Source organism: Fundulus heteroclitus, chromosome 2 (assembly GCF_011125445.2).
Source record: "Fundulus heteroclitus isolate FHET01 chromosome 2, MU-UCD_Fhet_4.1, whole genome shotgun sequence".
NCBI classification, from domain to species: domain Eukaryota; kingdom Metazoa; phylum Chordata; class Actinopteri; order Cyprinodontiformes; family Fundulidae; genus Fundulus; species Fundulus heteroclitus.
In genome coordinates, this window is record NC_046362.1 from 30,088,583 (window position 1) to 30,106,690 (window position 18,108).

The following is an 18,108-nucleotide window of genomic DNA, read 5'->3' on the forward strand; positions in this document are numbered from 1 at the left end:
GCGTTTTTTCAGTGTTTTTATTCCAAAGTAAATATGAACCCTATAATAAGGTTGCGTTGTAGTACCGTGTTTTCTCTGAACAGGCCAGTCTCGGCCCTGCTGTAGCTCTGAAGCCTCCCCTCTTGAAGTCTCCCAGCTCTGGATCGTGAACCTGGACTGGGCTGCCCGACTGACTGCGTCGAATCCTGGACACAACCGAAACAATGATGCATTTCTATTTGTCTATTTTCTACAGATTTGTTTTGTACAGCTTCACTACTTACCGTCCCCAGAGTTTCTTAATGCCTCTGTTGGTCTTCCTTTTCTCAGGTGAGACAGGAGACTGTTGTCCTGAGTCCACTCCAGAGGACAGTGGGGACTGATCCGATAGCATGTACTCATCAAGTTTCTCCGAATGGTCTGAAAGTTACAAAACAAAGACACAATCAATGGGAAGATTCATTTATTTGACTTGGTACGGGCCAAAAAAACAGAAGCAATAGTTGTTCAGATTTCAAACGAGGGTTACCTGTAAAAAAAATTCAAGCTTTAATCAGAAAAGTCTATCATGCAATCTTTTCCCTACATACACCCCCCCCCCCCCAAAGAAAAAAAAAAACACAACAAACACAACTACCATGATATGGTTGCTAGTATTGATCACAGGCAAACATGAACCAAGTACAAAGAAAAAAATGTTACATTGAAATGCAAAATTACCATGCACACAGAAACCAGCAGCTAACAACAAATATGATGAGAAACAATAACTGAAAAAAAAAAACAGAGTAACAGAATAGCAGTTCAAGGATTAACAAAGCAACAGCAAAGATTTGCAAAACAGTCACAAAGAGGCAGAAAAGATGTAATTGACCAACACTCCAAAAAAAAACACAGCTGCTTTCATTTTGGGGATCATGCTTGCTAGCAGATGGTGTGATGTACGTGACGTAGGGCTGTGTCTATGGCTCCACCGTGCAATAAGTTATTTATAGTTTTACCACCAATATTAGTAGAATCCGAGGGGAAAATTCAAAGCAGCAACATTTTGTTTGCACCATGCACCATTTTGCGCATGCTGGCTGCATCAAATTTACAACACACACAGCACTAAACACATGCAGAGGCAAATATGTCCATTAGGAGCGACATGCAAAAGCCATTTGCAAACATTTTTGCATCAGGCTGCAGTTGTCCTCCCGACACAGATGGCATGATTAAAACCGAAGAAATATTTCCTAAACGCATAAGCATGCAATCATGGTTGGAATGCCAATTTTTAAGAGATGTGGATAATGCAGCGCTTAAGGTTGCAAAAGATGATTCAACAATTCATCCTTTTAATTGGTTTGGTCCAAGCTAAAAAGCATTGGCTTTGAGGTCCAAAATAGAAAAACCCCATCTGGTAAATGGTGGTTGTGTTTCAACATATTCCCAGCAAACCTACTGGAGTTTCTTCTTATTTCTTATTTTACTGTATTCTTATTTTTTGTCTGCACCATCAATACCAAGTCAAATTCCTCGTAAGTGCAATCCTACTTAGCGATTAAACTTGATTCTGATTTTTCTTTTCCAGTTCCAGCTTTTTTGTCACAGGAAAATTTGATATTTTCTAGCAGAGTGAGGGTATATGAGCAGCCTTACTTGTCCTCACGATCTAAAGTGAAATCTACCAATCAGGAATCCAGAATAAAAAATTAGAAACACTAGTCTGTTACATTATTTATTCTTACTAAAGAAAAACATTGTTATTTCCATTGTCGGATGCTGGCTGCTTGAGCCGCTTGCAATCTGCGTGTTGCAGACAGCACCAGTCTTGAAGAACTCAAAGTAATGACCTTTGTAAGTGATTTATATGAATAAGCATAACATAACAAAATATTACCCTAAAAGCTTATGTATTAAACTTACGTACTAAATGTGAGCAAACGTTACCAGCACAGGGAGATGCTGTTTTTGTCTGTCGTGCTACTTTAAGAGCATTTCATTCTTTGAGACTCCTTTGAGAATGGTTTGAGAATCTGCTCCAACTTAAAAGTAACTTCTAGTTACTCCAAGCAGGATGGTTTGAGTAATTTCAGTTATCAGCAGTCTCCTTAAAGCAGCACCATGGAACCTTTAGCCACTAGGGGCGCTGTACCTGTAACATCCAGCTTTAGCGTCCTTGAAGGCAAAACTGCACTGTCAAAATAAAACAGTCTCCCTCCGTGTTTTGGATTCTGATAGCAGAGCACTTTGGAGCAGCAGACTGAAAAGTCATAGAGTTACTTGTAAATACAAGGTTACATTCACCCCTTTAGATTAAATCCTACATCAAATAACCAAAATCATGTCTGATCAGGTGTCATATCTGTTTTGTTTTGTTGTTCTGGCAGTCTGAGACCTAGAATGGGTCATGTGACCTAGAGTGGCCGTCTAGGTCACATGACCTGTTTAGAGACGGCTCCGACTCTCTTAAATTACATAGGCAAGTTTTTTAGAAGGGCAGCCCACACTGAGCATCCTTACATGCCAAAAATAATTTAATATATCTCAAATTAAGCTAATATTAGGGTTAAAACATACACAGTGCTGCTTTAAGGGCACCAAACTTTAGAGTTGATTTGCAGTACCCACCAACATCATAGAGGTCATGTTTCCCCGGAGAGCCTGAGACAGAGGCGGTTAGTGCAGCAAGAGGAAAGCAGGAAGAACAAAGCAAAGGCCACCATTAGTCACACCTACTTGATCTTTAAAATAAATACTGTTTAGATGCACATTTTGTTCTACAGTTGTGAAATGCGAATTCATAGGCCTCCGGTTGGTGCCAACAGCTATTTTTTTAGTTAAAGTTGCTCCCTCCAGTATTTAAACTACCTGATGTTCTAGTTTCACTCCTGTTTATTTCTAGATTCTTCACATGAATGTCTTGCTCTGAGCTACAGAGCAGGCTGTGTGAGGCCAGGAAAGCAGAAAAGGAAGTCAGCTCATGTAATATTTGTTTACGCTGGTACTCCTTTACAAGCTTTAAATCTGCACGCTTCGTCCTCTCGTAGCCCTTTGATTCCCCTCCTACTTTAAGGCTCGGCTCGACAGAAGCAGTGTGTTGGGTATGAGCTTATAGCTCGAACTTAAAGCAAATGCTGATGTCAGAGAAAGAGCCAGGGTTTATCTTCATCAGCCTTCTTGAGTCATGAGGGAGTCCTCCTAATCCTGGCTTTAAAGCTGCTTGATCCTCCGTGAAAACGTTTTTTTTTTCCCGGCCTTACTCTCCTCACTCCGGAGGCTTTACTGTGACAGGGAAAATCCTGTTTTCTTCAGGAGCTAAGTGCTGTTTTTGTTGCCCTGACTTCAGTGTAGGAACATCATTCTATTGAATCAATTCTTCTGGATGAATAATGTTGACCTTTGAGTTTCTGTGAGGACATACAGTACCTAAAGCTGGAGCGCTGGCACTCCTGCACCGAACTGTTGTCAGAACACAAAAAAAACACCAATCCGTGAGCAAAGACGACAGGAGAAGGAAGGGAAGAAAAGCACAAACATGAAGCAAAGTCAGTCAAAAAGAGTTATTCTGAGTTTGGACTTAGCTTTTATGTTAAACAGTTGAACCCAGCAAACAAGTGTTATGGACAACCATATGGGTTTGCTCAAGTCAGGAGGGTACTAACTTATATATGGAACCCCCTTTGGTGACTAAATACAACCTGCATTGGCAGAGCCAGTTTGGCACCTAACATAGGTGTTAGATTGGCCTCAAACGGGTATTTAAAAAAAATTTGTTTAAAGGAGCAATAAGCAATTTTTCACCACTGCATGGGGCTTGAACACTGTCTGTAGACCAGAACAAGATGTGTATCAAGCTGCGCCTTGCTCCAGCTGCAACCCGGCACCCATTTCCCTCCCTTTCTCCCGTTGCCTCATATGAGCATATTTATAAAGGATAACAGCAAAACAGCATCACCTTTTGAGGACCATGTCAAGTAAAGTAGTCAGAGTGTTTTGGGCTTTCTCTTCACCATTTTGTGCCTACTTAACACCGCCCTGGAGGTGGCATTTTACGGGCAGAGAGGGGCTAAGCCCTGAGTGGCAGCTGATCACATGCAAGCGCGGCCGCCCAGCTATGAAAACAAGAGACTAGAGAACATAGAGAGATGATGTGTGACGTTACATCATTGTCCATCTAAATAGACACCTTTAGTTGTTCACAAAACAAATTTTTTTAGTTCTTTCTATATGAAATGATGAAACATCGCTTATTGATCCTTTAAATTGCACAACACGTTTGTTACTCATTTGGGTCCCACTTTTTAACCCAGAGTTGACCTCTACGTACTGTTGACATGGAGCCATTGACTAACAGAAGGACAGTCCCCACCTCCTACCCATGTGTGCCCCACACGTAAATGCTAGCTGGGAAATACCCAGTGTCACAAAGCAACATTCTTTAATTAAAAAAAAGAACATAAAAGTCTTCATTTGCCTTAATATAAATATTTAAATTGTGAAAACAATGTCAGCTTGACATCGTTGCTAGCTTAGCCAACTACAAGTGGGGAAAACTATCTTAGCAGGAGGTATAATCCACAGTAAATAATTTCCAAGCTCCAAATCAACCAGGCCAGCCCCAACATGCAGGAGTTATGACTTGGAAAGTCTGATATTTCTCACAAGCTTCCTGAAAATCTAACAAAGCTGCCTCAAGTTAAAAAAAAAATGTATTAAACAATTTTTTTTCCCCATTAGTGGGATGTAGGAAGGCTGCCAGAGCTAGAAATGGAAGGCATGTCAACTGAATTCTAACTTCACCATGTGCAATATGAAAGATCCCCGTTTTATTTAAAAAAAAAATGAAAAGTCAACAGGAAACACCTGAAACACAATAGCTAGCATTAACACTGCAGCACAGCTAGCAATAAGAGGAGGTTAGAAAAGTAGCAGCCTGAAACTCCCATGAAGCGTTTACTCAAAAATGTTAGGATTCATCATGTCCATGTTTTAGAAAAATAATTATAGTGATCTCTCCCCACAGCCCCAGTTTTTCACCCTAATAACAGACCTAAAAGGTAAATGTAACAAGCAAGTCTGAGTGATACAAATCCATCCTTTTGTCATTACATCCTTGTTATTAACAATATAGCAATCATTGCAAGAGTCATGACACTGGTTATTAACTGATAACGTCAGCAGGATATTTATCTTTATATATTATAATCATATTTTCACTAAATCACACCAGACGTATCTACATCCATATTCTGAGACATCCAGGCTTTTAATACGTTTGGTAATTAGTGTCATGTAATAACATAACAGTAGGTTAACAAGTGCACACATTAATGATTTAAAACATCTTTACTTGCTTCACTCAAGAATCTATTTAATTTAACCGGCTACTTGTGATGCTTCAATTCATGTTAGTTATTTTTTTTTTCCTCAGAGGTAATCTTCTCTGTAACACAGAATCTTCAATTAGCACCATCTTTGGGGTGCTGTGAACCTTTAAGGCAGAAACCTGTAGCCACTTTTACTGAATTTTTCAGTGATGGTATCAGTGCCATTGGTTGTTTACACCTGTGATTCTTTACACGAGTGTCAAGCAGAGCACTATAGCAAAACCAGTAATGCTCCACTTGTGAAAGTAAATCTGCCGGGCTCATTTTTGCACTAAGAAAGCAACTCTGGGCGCCACTTTGCCAGACAGGACATATTAAGAAAAAGAGAAACCTGAAGTCACTTTTCTAAGCTAAAACCCTGGTTCACTGCAAGACAAAAGCACTTTTTGAATATCTTGTGTCATATTAACAAGTGAGAAATACAATGGTGCACTTTAGAGCATATTATATATATATATATATATATATATATATATATATATATATATATATATATATATATATATATATATATATATATATATATATATATTTACAGGCCCTTTCAGAAAGAAATTCATGAAACATCTGGCGAGAAAGAAGAAGATACTCAACACACAAATTGTGAAATAAAAATGAATGAATAAATACCATTACTATTACTACCACTAATAATAATGATAATAATAAGTTAAAACATACATTATTAAATGCATTTGCTTCTATACAGACCACCAAAATACACCCCTGAAAGACTAAGGGGACCATAGAACATGTCGGTCCACAGAGCTCTGTTTCAAACATGGTTACCATGTACCTGTCCATCTCACCAGCTGAAAACAGAACTTTATGATACAAGTGATGGGAAAAAAAATACTCACTGAGGGTGTAGTCTTTGCTGTGAGCAGGTGAGAGCTGAACAGGAGATAAATACTCTGTGTCTCTGCCTCTGGTGCCATTCATCTCATCCTTGGGTTGTTTCTTTTTACTCAATTTCCCTGGCAGAGTTTGGTACTTGCTCAGCTCCATGTGGGGACTCTAGATGGTATAAAGAACATAAAATCATAGATTATTAAGCTGTGTTATCAGCCATTTTAAATAATTTACCAACAGTCTGTGCATGACTACCATAAATCCAACCATAGACGATTAGTCGTGCTCAAGATTCACAAAATATGTGGTGTTTCTCTTTGAAAACAAAAAAGAACACATCTGCGCTTTTTAATGTAGTTTGCTCCGATAGTCCTCTTTAAAAAAAAAAGCCTGTTTTATCCACTCTTGTGTTTTGAGTCCATCTTTCATAAGGTAGGTGGGGTTGTAATGATGTGAAAATGCCCTTTTGCTCCATTGCATAATAGAATGTCCTTTGGAGGGTGAATGTCTGACAATGCAAGAATCCAAGCAGGCATCAAAGTCAGTGGGAGGGGGGCTCTGAAGGAACAACTGGAGAAAGGCCAACAGACAGAAACAGCTCGGAGGCAGCAGTGATGCCAAGCAATACAGACAGCCACTTCAGGTAGGTCTTGGCCCCTTTTGTTTGTGTGTGTATGAAGATGTTTTTTTCTCCTTCATCTCATGCATAGGAAGTATTTGGGTTTTTTTTTTTTTTTTTTTACAGAAAGGATAAAAAAAAATAAAAATAAAAATAAATAAAAAAATCAGGTTAAACTTTTGGTCCCTAATGAACTGCTGTGCCAAGTTCAAAGTGCAGCTGTAGTGTCATATCACAATGTTTTTGTCATAAGCTACTTTTAAGATAGAGGACACATTTGGGTTAAGGGTAGGGTTACCAAAAGTGAAAGTTTTCGTGTTGCAGATCATTTATATTTAAAAAAGGAGAGTTGAAAACTGTTTATTTTTTTTTATTTATTTTTTTTTTTTTAAGGTGACTGAGAAACAGAGGGAAGATGGCCAAAAAGTTACTTTCATGCATAAAGAATAATGCAAATGTCACATGAGAAAAAAATATATACCGACATCAGTTTTCCTAAAGACGAACAATATGAACAGTTTAGTAGTTTGCACAAGTTGAATACATGTATATATGTATATACTTAAAGGGCAACTCACCCACAAATACACTTTTTTTGCTAGTAAACTGTTAACATGGTTGTGCAATAGTGATGACTATGTATCCTGGTGATCATTTTGACAATTTACTAACCTGGCCAGCCAGATCAATAATGCGCAGCACATTAGGAATCTGGGCCTGCTCCCAACTAATCCCTCCTTTCCCATCTGTTTGGGGAAAGGAGGGACATGCAGCAGAACTCTCTGATCTGATTGGACGAAGCAACACCTAGTATCTGCCTCCCAAATGTTGGTTTTAGCCAATCATGGTATAAATGAGAAACCATAACAAGTTACTCTTCCTGCTGTTCTTCTTTCAAAGAAGAAATCGTGGATTCTTACAAAACAGATGTGATAGCAGCGTCCTCCTGCTCTACCGTGTTTGCGTTGGTTCGGCTGTGGGCTCAGCAGCTCTAGCTTTCATCATAGCTATGTCCATAATACTGCAAATTTGATTAGCCCAAACCGGTTTTTGGTTCGGTCATAAACGTCTAAAGCCGGAGCGGTCCAAAATTAATTCTTGTATGTTTGTGAATGCACAAATACCACAAGAATTTAAGCTTTCAGGCAAGGTTGACAACTTACTGCATTTTTGTTGAAATCTTGCTTTTGTGTGTAAAACCGTCAGTGTGGCGACCTGCTAAGGTTCAGCGGGTGTCTTGCCTTGAATTTCGAATCAGTGTTGCTTTTGGTTCAAAGGTTTTTGTGACAAAACTGATGTGTCAGCAGCTCTACCACTGTGGGGTATAAAAGCAGCTAAGTCTTGTGCCTCCGTAGCAAGTTGGAGTTTAAATATTTTTTTCAGGGACCAATTTATTAGCTTAGCATTCAGTTTATTTAGCTTTTACCAGTAGCACAGACAACGCCCCTTCACACGTTTCCTTGTTCGCCGGGCACTACCTTCTCTCGGCACATTTTTCAAGTATGAGATTGGGCAGAGTAAGGCTCTGGTACGGGGTGAGTTACACTTTGATAGTTGTTTAACTTCGTCTGTCAAGCGTTTAGCTGTGCAATGAGAAATAGAGTGGGTGTGATGATGTGTAGCAATTACAACCATGTGAAAAAGTTCTGTGGCATCCCCCTTTTCTTTGCATAGTGTAAAAAAGCACCAAAAGACAAAAAAAACCCCAAAAAAAACATTTTAAATAATTCATCCACTTTGGAGAATTTTGGAAATTCAAAAACTAAGCTGTGTTTTTTTAATCAAATTCATTCCAAATAACACATTACTTATATGCTTTGAAATGAAAAAAGAACACACTGAGCTCAAGTTAAAAGCAGCATGAATGAATAAATCTAAGTGTAAATTCCCTTTTCAAATTAAAAAACTGTCTTTTCCACAAAGCAGCGATCTCTAGTGTGTAAATATGAAGCTTGTAGTGCGAGGATGCATGTAGAAATGCAGCAGATCGGTACCTCTGCCCCTACGTCTGATTCAGTTTCAACTGGCTGGATCTCTACAGCCTAAAAGCAACAGAAAGAGAGGAGAAACGGAAATATACAAACACAGAAAGAATTAGCAGGTTAGCAATCCCAAAGATTAAAAGAGCATGGATCGAGTTAGGCCCTCTTAACAACGGATTAAGACCACCAAATTATGTTTAAAACCCAAATCAGTCTTGGAAAGGCCTTCTAAAGCCTGTCAAGTATGCATTGGAGTCCTCATTACACAAGAGTTCAAACTATTTTGCACAAGCACAAAACTGCCCATCGCCGTTCTGCGGTGGTAGTTTATGTATGACATGTAACCAGTGCACCAAAGCATGTATTCATCAGGGAATTTAAAGCAGGACTGATCACACTGGCCTTATGCCGAGACTCATCACGTCGACACTGCAATGGCAGTACATCGCCACTAGATGCGTCACATCCACCCACTGCTGTTGCTTTAGTCAGAAGAAGAAGAACAATCCACGTTTTTTAACACCTTTAAAATACTGTGATATTTTATACCTATACTTATTCTGCTACACCACTAAGGGACACAACCTCCCATGTATTATTGGGTTATTTTAAGGAAACATCTTAAGGATGAGATGAACAACATTGTGGTGGGATGGCCTTGAAAGCAGCTGGGAAATCCAGTTTTATCAGGTGCTATAAATACTGTCGCATCATGTTTGCTTTTAGACTGAAAGGACATTTTCTAAAGTTTTCACAATCCAGACGCACTGAAACGCTATGGAGGTCTTGGATTCTGGTTTTAATCCTAGGTAAAGAGGGCCTTAGAAAGAGCATATTTCAAGATACAATGCTTGAAATAACTATAGGAGCAAAAACAGAAAGGTTAATTTGATTAATAGATTAGTTGATTAGTTTGCAAGATTAGAAGAACTGATAAGAAGCAGAAAAGAGACCTTTTGAAAACTTCCACTTTGCAACTCTTCAAGGCTGCTGGAGAGTAGTCTGTGTCGATGCCTAGAAAAGAAATCAGGATGTTTGGTTTTTTTTTAAGAAAATGTATTGTATTGCATGTCAAAGTGACACAATCTGCAGCTGAGCTTACAGTGATCCATTTAAGAAACTTGTTTCACCAGTAGTCATCAGTGACGTGTCCATAGAGTTCTGGAAACTAGAAGAAATGGAGCATGGAGTCAGATACTAAAACTCTGGTTGGTGAGTTTACTCTGTTTCTTTCAAACATGTTTACCTGGAATCTGGTTCTCTCTGAAAGGGAGATGAAGACAGCATGAGAGGAGAAGATCCTCTTGATGACATCTGTGCAGAAAAATAAAACATTTGTGACTCTAAACATAAAATTATACATTTACTTCACAATTTCCAGGTTATGAGATTACCTCTGATCGGATGATATCGGAATGAGCTTTGTGTGTGATAGCTTTTGGCTTGAAACTGCTGCTCAGCTCTTCTTCACTACTTCCTGTTGGTTAACAATAGGAGTTAAAAACTTTAGAGACAAATAAATGCTGTTTTTGGGGGTGTTTTTTATAGCCAAAAACCCTTAAATGAAAATGAATCTTACCGTGTGTGAGTGCCATAACTTCCCTAATTTTTCTATATTGGCCAAGCAGGATGGTCAGCTCCTCTATACGACGATCCTGTTGTCACCAAATCCAAACAATGTGTTTTTGTTACACTTAAAGAAAGACAACTATAAACGATAAGACTAATAGTAGAAAAAAGTGATTTAATTTACCTTTTCATCATTTGAAGCCAACAAAGACTCCATCCCCACCTTCAGCCTCTGGTATTCCTGGTCTAACGGAATAAAAAGGAAACATTTTCAAATGGATCTTGCACAGCTTTCATGTACGTTTGTTCACGCCATCTGATGGTTGCCCGGAGCCGTGTTGGTGACAGATGTGACAGCCATGCTAACGCGAATCAGCAAGCAAAGCAAACGCACGGTGACAGCACGAGTGGCCACACAGCATCACCTGGAACGAACACTACAGTTTGATGGCTGAGAGTAAAAGACGGATGAGGTAAGCACAAAAACAAACCTGCACACACTGGCCGTCAGCATCCTTTTAAATACAGACACATGTGTTTGATGAAACCGCGGTTTGTCTGCTGGACATTCTCTGCCTTTTGCAGAGTGCAAACCATGAGATGCTTTTGAAATTTAACTTACTACAGTGTTTAACTGATGCTAAGGGATACTAGTTTGGATTTCTCTAACCCCAAAGCCCTGTCACCATATATAGAATATAAAAATGCAGGTCAAGATCTGAACTTCTGCATTTCACTTATATTCTGAAAGCTTCTGCAAGTCCTGCTTGACTGTGGTGTTAATTATTAGATAAAATATCTTAATTAGCTATAATTTAGAGCTTCAGGTAAAAAATACCTTAAGTTTTCTGAAGTCTTACACCTTAATCTTAGTTCCTCATCTGTATCTCGTTGAAAGGGTTTTAATAATAGTAGTTTGTGCAGTTGTTGGTACAACAGATTGGGACCATTTTCAGTGATTTTCAACAAAATACATGCCGAAGCACTGACATAAAACTTTTAAAGAGAAATCAGAAATGGCCAAAGAAACTAGGAGTCAAATATCAGCCAGAAAACTCTAAACCTTGCCTCTCTACAAACGACTACACTAAGAACACGAAAGTAACTCTCATAACTTTTATTTAATTGAATCTATTTAGGTGAATGCAAAGTCTTTTTTTAAACAACAGACCTTCATAAATTCTGCTGGCATTTCCATCACGGCTTTTAACGGAAGAACAGGCCCTGTTACATTAAACCTCAAAAGCTCCAGACTGCATCTGTTCGTTGTGGCTGAAAAGTGAATATAACGCATTTACAAAGTTTGTGGGAAATACCTGCAAGTACCGGATATCAAATGTGAATTTTTTTTGGCATTTTCAGTTAATTATAAACTTTTTTACCAGACTAAGTGTAATTAAAGTGATATTTTAGTACTAATGATCAAATGGAGCCCTTTAATTTTCCCTGTACAGAGAAAACACATTTCCCTAAGACTGGCTTTTCATGTAAAACTAAGTTGGTGGACTGTGAACTATTTTAACTATTTACAAACCATGAACCATGTCTGAAGGGGGGAAAAAAGACAAGGAAGGACGGGGTAATCACAAGTTAATGTAACATATTTGCATATTTCCGTAATATTTTACAGCAGAAACACAGAGCTGTCGATTACTGATAGGAAGTTCCCATAAACGCTAATCAGTATGAATTAAAAATGAGTTACACTTATTTCAAAGGGGTTTTCAGGGGTATTTTACCAAAAATTATTTTTAAACATACAAATTGCAGGTAGGATTTTTCAACATTTTTTTGTAGAAATACAACAAAAATTGATTTCAATACATAATTCCTGTCCTTGGCGGGCTATTTAAATAATTCTGTCTGTTTTATCTTATTTTTACCAGCTTATCTTAGTATTCTAGTTAAATTGTTCTAGTTTAGCTGCATTAACTGCAAATGGCAGAAATTCCTACACTTCCTTTATTTTCGTCAACTTTCATGTAATTCATAAAAGCTACTATATTAAGTAACATATCATCTTTACAATGTGTTTATTTAAAAGGATGCAGGAAGTTTTTGTGCTTTGTTCTGGTCCGGTCCCAAATCAAACACTTCTTTTGTCCTTAATTTGCTGATATTGTGCTTTTAATCACTGAATATTTGTTTGGAAACTGGACCCATGAGAACATCGAGCTCACCATGCCTTACATTTGCTAATCAGCTGCTTGATATACACCTCCTCTGCAGAGCGGGGGAAGCAGAGAGTCAAGAACAGGTAAAGTACTTGTCAGAGGAGAGAGGGACATGTTGGTTACGTGTTAAGAGTAATCAAAAGTGACAGTCATGCATATCGCTGGCTGCCTCTCACACATCAGCGCGGACTGATGTGGGCCTGTGAGGATCAGTCAGGTTGTCAGCTGTGCATACCTCTCTCTGCGCTGTTGTTGGCGCTGCTGCCTCTGGCCAGCAGCTGGGTCTGCAAGCACTCGATCTCTGTGTCTTTAGAGGCCAGAAGCTGCTGCATGTCTGAGATTTCCGCCTGTGGACAGAGGCAAAGCAGATAACAGTGAACTGGCTTCGGCTTCCAGGTCACCGGATGTCAAGGTGCGTTTGAGGCGACCCGTCTGGCACAGATTCCTCTTAAAATCTTTGTTTTATGATCTAGAACTGGCTCTTTGGCTATTCAGTAGCAGATCCATACCTCAGTGAGCCAAGAAAGTCTCCCATATATGTGGTATATTACTGTACATCTCCACACAAATCATCACATTTGCAAACTAAAAAAATATATATTTATGTGGCCCTGAAATCTGGAACATTTACCACGACCTTCATAAACATCAGACGGCTGTCATGCCACTAACGGGGAGTAGCGCTAACAAGGACAGTGCCCTCCCCTAAAAAACAGGTTTTTAGGGGAGGGCACATTACATTGATGGTGCTGTTTAATGAATCTTAATTTAAGACAGCAAAGTTTCAAAAATTAAAAATTTTTTGCATTGATCATTATTTTTTTTGGGAAATGTTTCTGTCTTTTGTGTCTTCAACATGTTTTGTTGAAGACACAGTTCCTGCTCGTTTGTTTTTTTCAGGCGTCCCATAAATGTTAGCTCCACGCCTCTTAAAGCTGCATTTCAAAAGAAACCTTGAAGTTTACACTAGAAGCCTACAATGAAGGAGGAAGCAGCCGAAACCACAGAGCAGTTCAAAGGGCCCACAGGTTCATTTTGCAGGTCATGGTTATTTATGTTTGAGCTCTGTGCATGTTGTTTCACTTTAACGTCGCCGTCGTTTAAAAAAAAAAAAGAGGTGACTAAAATATCAGAGCTTGAAAACAAGTGACAGGATTCAGACAGAAAATGAAAATCCAAAACAAGCATTCAGGAATAAAAGCTGCCTTTAACTTGTTTCCTTGATATAACAGATAAAGCAGCCAGCGTCATGCAAACAGATAAAGCTTCACAATAGCATCATATGGACTTACATGATCCATGCAAACTTGCACAAAAAAGCAGACTGAAATAATGAGAGCCATGAAAGGAATTTTAAGGTGTCTGCTTCTGAACATGAGAGTATATGAACATGCTTCAACTTGAACTAAAAAATAATGCTTTACTGTCCGATTCAAAATTTAATTTTATGAGTCGTGACAAACATTTAGCAATCACAAGATGAGGAAACAACTAAACTTTTCAGGGAAAGGAAAGACTTTAAACCCAAAATAGCACAATTAGGAATGATGAACAAAGAGAAAAAGGGCGAGTAAAACGGAGCATATTGTTGAGGATGAGCTCAAAAGGAAGAGGAAGGCAGCACGGATTAGGACAAAAAGACTCAGAAATGCGACGGGAGCGAAGAGCAGGAGGAAGAGGAGGCACCTGTGCGCTGCGCCAGCGCTCCTCCCAGTGCTGCTTCTCCAGCTGTGTGTGCTCCACAGTCAGCTTGAGGCTGGACAGCTGGGTCATGAGCGACTGGTAACACACATGGAGAGAGTAAGAGATGGAGAGCTAGACAGAGGACAACAGGAAGAGGGTAATCACGGGTGAGGGAGGGAGAAAAAGTGAAGAGAGCAAGCCGCAGAGAGGAGTTAATATAGGAGAAGAGAGGAAAGAGAAAGAGAGAGTGAAAGAAGGGGAAGGAGAGGAGGAAAAGGAGTGTTGTGAGCACAGAGAAGTAACAGCAGTTTGACCTTTAGATTAATCAGTAGGAAGCAATGCGTTAGAGGGGTTTTTAGCTTTGCTGTTCAGCAGCAAAAACGTCCATAGCTTATTTCAAGCAGCACCATAATTTAAAAAATATGGAATCAACTAACTAACAAAAACTAGAAAAAGCTGTTCCTGCGTAACAGCGAGTGAGAATGCTAATCTGAAGAATGATTCGAGAAGAAGATGCAGAAGATCGCTGCAGAAGAGAAAAAGCAGCTGAAAAACATTGAAATCAGATTTGAAGAATTTGAAAAAAAATTTAAGAATTTGAAGGGATTTAAAGAATTTCAGAAATCTGAAATAATTTGAAAAAAATGGAAGAATGTAAAGAATTTGAAAATTTTGAAGGAATTTGAAGTATTTGAAAAATTTGAAGATTTTGAAAAAAAATCGAAGGAATTTGAAGAATTTGAAGGAATTTTAAGAATTTGAAAAAATTTGAAGAATTTGAAAAAAAAATTAAAAAATTGAGAAATTTGAAGAATTTGGAGAATTGGAAGAATTTGAAGAATGTAAAAAATTTCAAGGAATTGTATTAATTTGCATTGATTTCAATGGGAACAGGCAAAAAAAATAAAAAATAAAATCGCACAAAAAGTGAAATATTTTAAAAAGAGTAAAAGTTAGCATAACCATGAGATATAGCAGTCATGCCAGGAATGAGCCGAACGTTTTGATACCAAAATTGTTGAAATCGATTGAAGTATGCAGGAGTAATTAGACGCCGACGGAATAATAATAATAAATAAAAACAGGAAAACAATAAGTGCTGAGCTGTATAGCATTCTCACTGACAAAAACCGTTCGATTTGTAACAGATGCAGACCCGCAATGAGTATGTAGATAATTTTGTTCGCAGGGAGCCGACACAACTACATTGGACTGAGGGGTGGTACCACAGGTGGATCAATCACGTTACAGGAAGTTACTAAGCATCCAACAGTCCGTGGTGCAGCATAGCCAATACAGTTGCATGGATTTATTAAGGTCGCTTTTTGTGCTGCAATGTGACTGGGATGTTCTATCCATGGTTTCAACACATTTTCCACGTTAAAATGTCCATAAATTCCAGAAACAAATTTTCACAAATCTATATCAGCTATTTCTACAGTGCTCGGGCCTTAAATATGGAACCTAAAAATGGATGGATGAAGTGATGGATGCCCATTGTTCCGAATTTAAGCAACCGTAACATCTGTACATCCCTCCTGTCTAATGCATCTACAAAGTGACATGACTTTATGTCCTCTAGTACTCCATGTAAACATGCTAGCTCGCTCAAAGTCAAATCCTATAAATACCCATCACTGGTGTGCAAAATGAGTCCATTGAGAAAACTGAAACTGATCCAAATGAATCCAAAAGTCATTATTTGGGAACATGTTTTAGGATGTTAGACTAAAATCTGCGGTGTCACAATAATTCTATTTAACTACAAGCGTTGATGGATTCTAGGTGGCATTAATAATAAAACATGTAAAACATTTATTGTACCTTGTTTGCTGTAAAGGTTTTTCTAGTTAGCTAATGCTCAAACATGTCCAGTTTAATTTGCTCTAATACCAATTAAAAAAAAATAATAATAAATTTTTTAATTTTAAAAGTTGATTGAAAGCTCAAACCCAATCAAAATTACAGTAAAAAGTATAAATATCTATGTGCTATTTTATTATGTAAATTAAAATGTACACAAGAGGAAGGATGTAAAACCCCAATCTACCATCGCTTGTGTGCTTTTAATTCCTAAAAAAATGTTTTGGATGTTTATTTGCAAAGAGCATAAACTTTTTGTCTCTGCGGTTTTTTTTTTTGTTTTTTTTTTGGAAACTTCTCATCTCCTTCAACACTACTGCAGTTTACTTCCACCTATATTAGCCTCCTTTGTGATCTCTGATAAAGATCTGACATAATGAGACCATGTAAGCCTCGCAGCTGCTTTTCCTTCTGCATCATACAGCAAAGAGAGAACAGAGAACATCTGTTTTCATTTGCTGCAGCTGTTCCTGGTAAGACACACAACAAATGACATGTGCATCCACATGTGAGCGCCGCAGATTCACTCGGTGTACCTTGGTGGCCCTGAGTTTCCTCTCATAACGACTCTTCTCTCCCTCCAGCTCCTGCACTTTGCTAGTCAGCTGCTTGACTTCTTGAAGCAAATCCTGCAGACAAAGCAAGCACAGTATTCTTTTTAGCAAATTAAACAATATATTTATCAACTTCTGCACATTTCTTTTAAAGTTTCGGAATGAGAAGGAGTTTTCTGAACAGCTGTATTGGGCTGTATGCATGCTAACATATGAGAGGGATTGTTTCCAAACACCAGGCTCATGTTGAGTGCAGTTATAAAAAAGGTCTCCAGGGCTGGACAGTGCTCTGGTTAATATGGAGAAGCATGATTCTCCTGAAACAGACACCACAGCGTGCAGTTATCAGCAGCCAGGGAAAGGATAAACCCAAAAAAAAAAAAAAAAAAAACACAACTAGAAGGCGTCCAGGTTGCACCTCTGCCAGCTGAGCACTGTCACTGTAAGAGGGAAACATTGAAGAGCCGTAGTTACTGTTACATGACCCATCCACCTGGTCAGAGTAGGAGAAAGCCGACATAAACTTTGTTAGTAACCAGAGCAATAATCATGCAAACAAACTGCATCTGATTGTATAAAAAAAAAAAAACAGACACAATATTGACCCAAAAACACCGATTTGAAGAGATTTGTGGAAATAAATTGATTTTACGTGAAAATATCATCAGGAGCAGAAGCAGAGAAAGATTCCTGAGGACTTCCCCTCAGAAAGTTACAGCACCGACCACACTTATTGGCACCCACGGTCAAATGTAAAAAAGGGATCAAATTAATGTATCTTTTTATTGCAGAAGCACATTCTGTCACTAAATAATGTAGGCAAATCCAACCTTTGATTTATGGACATTAATTCAGTTAGGAAAGCTAATCCAATCACAAAAACTACATTTACATGAAACCATGTGTACCACAGTTAGTGGCACCACCGGTGTTCAATGCACTGGACTGATTCAGCAACATATTGTTGGACCATTTTCTTGACGACCTATTTTCAGTTTGATGTCTGCATCCTGCAGCTTTTAATGCAAAAATTCATAACAAATAAATACATTTTTATGATGCCACACACTAACAAGCTTTCCACCGTCTTTAGAAGAAAACCAGGCCCACAGCATCATAGGAGTATCTGTGATGCTGTGGGCATCCCAATGGGATTTTTCATTCTTTTACACAGATTCATCCCCATTTTCTGCCAAACAAAATTAGTTTCTTCTGACAAAAGCAAAGAGTTCCAGTTAATGTCCCAGTTTCGATTATTTTCACATATTTTTAGTCACAGGGACTCAGGGTGATAAATAAATACCTAAACAACTAGAGATTCTATTTTACTATGAACTATTAGGCATTTCAGTTCATGTGGCATCAGTCAATTTGTTAAAAAAACATTTTTTGGGTGATTTTCCCCCTTAGGTTCAGTCTGTTGATTAGCACTGCATAAAGACATTTTATAAATATCTT

The 18,108-nt window shown here is 38.4% G+C and overlaps 2 protein-coding genes across 2 annotated transcripts in view; both read right to left on the reverse strand.

The window, feature by feature from the left end:
• Positions 1-18,108, reverse strand: part of ppfibp2b (PPFIA binding protein 2b) — a gene marked incomplete in the record, with an annotated part of 133,796 nt that overhangs the window by 16,348 nt on the left and 99,340 nt on the right. The window contains 2 exon segments of the mRNA XM_036124677.1: positions 66-185; positions 264-388. Coding sequence (XP_035980570.1) covers positions 66-185; positions 264-388 — 245 coding nt within the window.
• On the reverse strand, positions 2,602-17,578 carry LOC118556652 (liprin-beta-2-like). Its single transcript, XM_036124688.1, has 13 exons — positions 16,633-17,578; positions 14,237-14,365; positions 12,786-12,897; positions 12,567-12,599; positions 10,561-10,622; positions 10,387-10,462; positions 10,202-10,284; positions 10,054-10,121; positions 9,910-9,975; positions 9,761-9,821; positions 8,820-8,867; positions 6,215-6,371; positions 2,602-3,426 (listed from the first exon to the last, which is right to left on the reverse strand). Exons 1-13 carry the CDS (start codon positions 16,852-16,854, stop codon positions 3,329-3,331), a joined length of 1,215 nt encoding a protein of 404 aa, XP_035980581.1. The 5' UTR covers positions 16,855-17,578; the 3' UTR covers positions 2,602-3,328.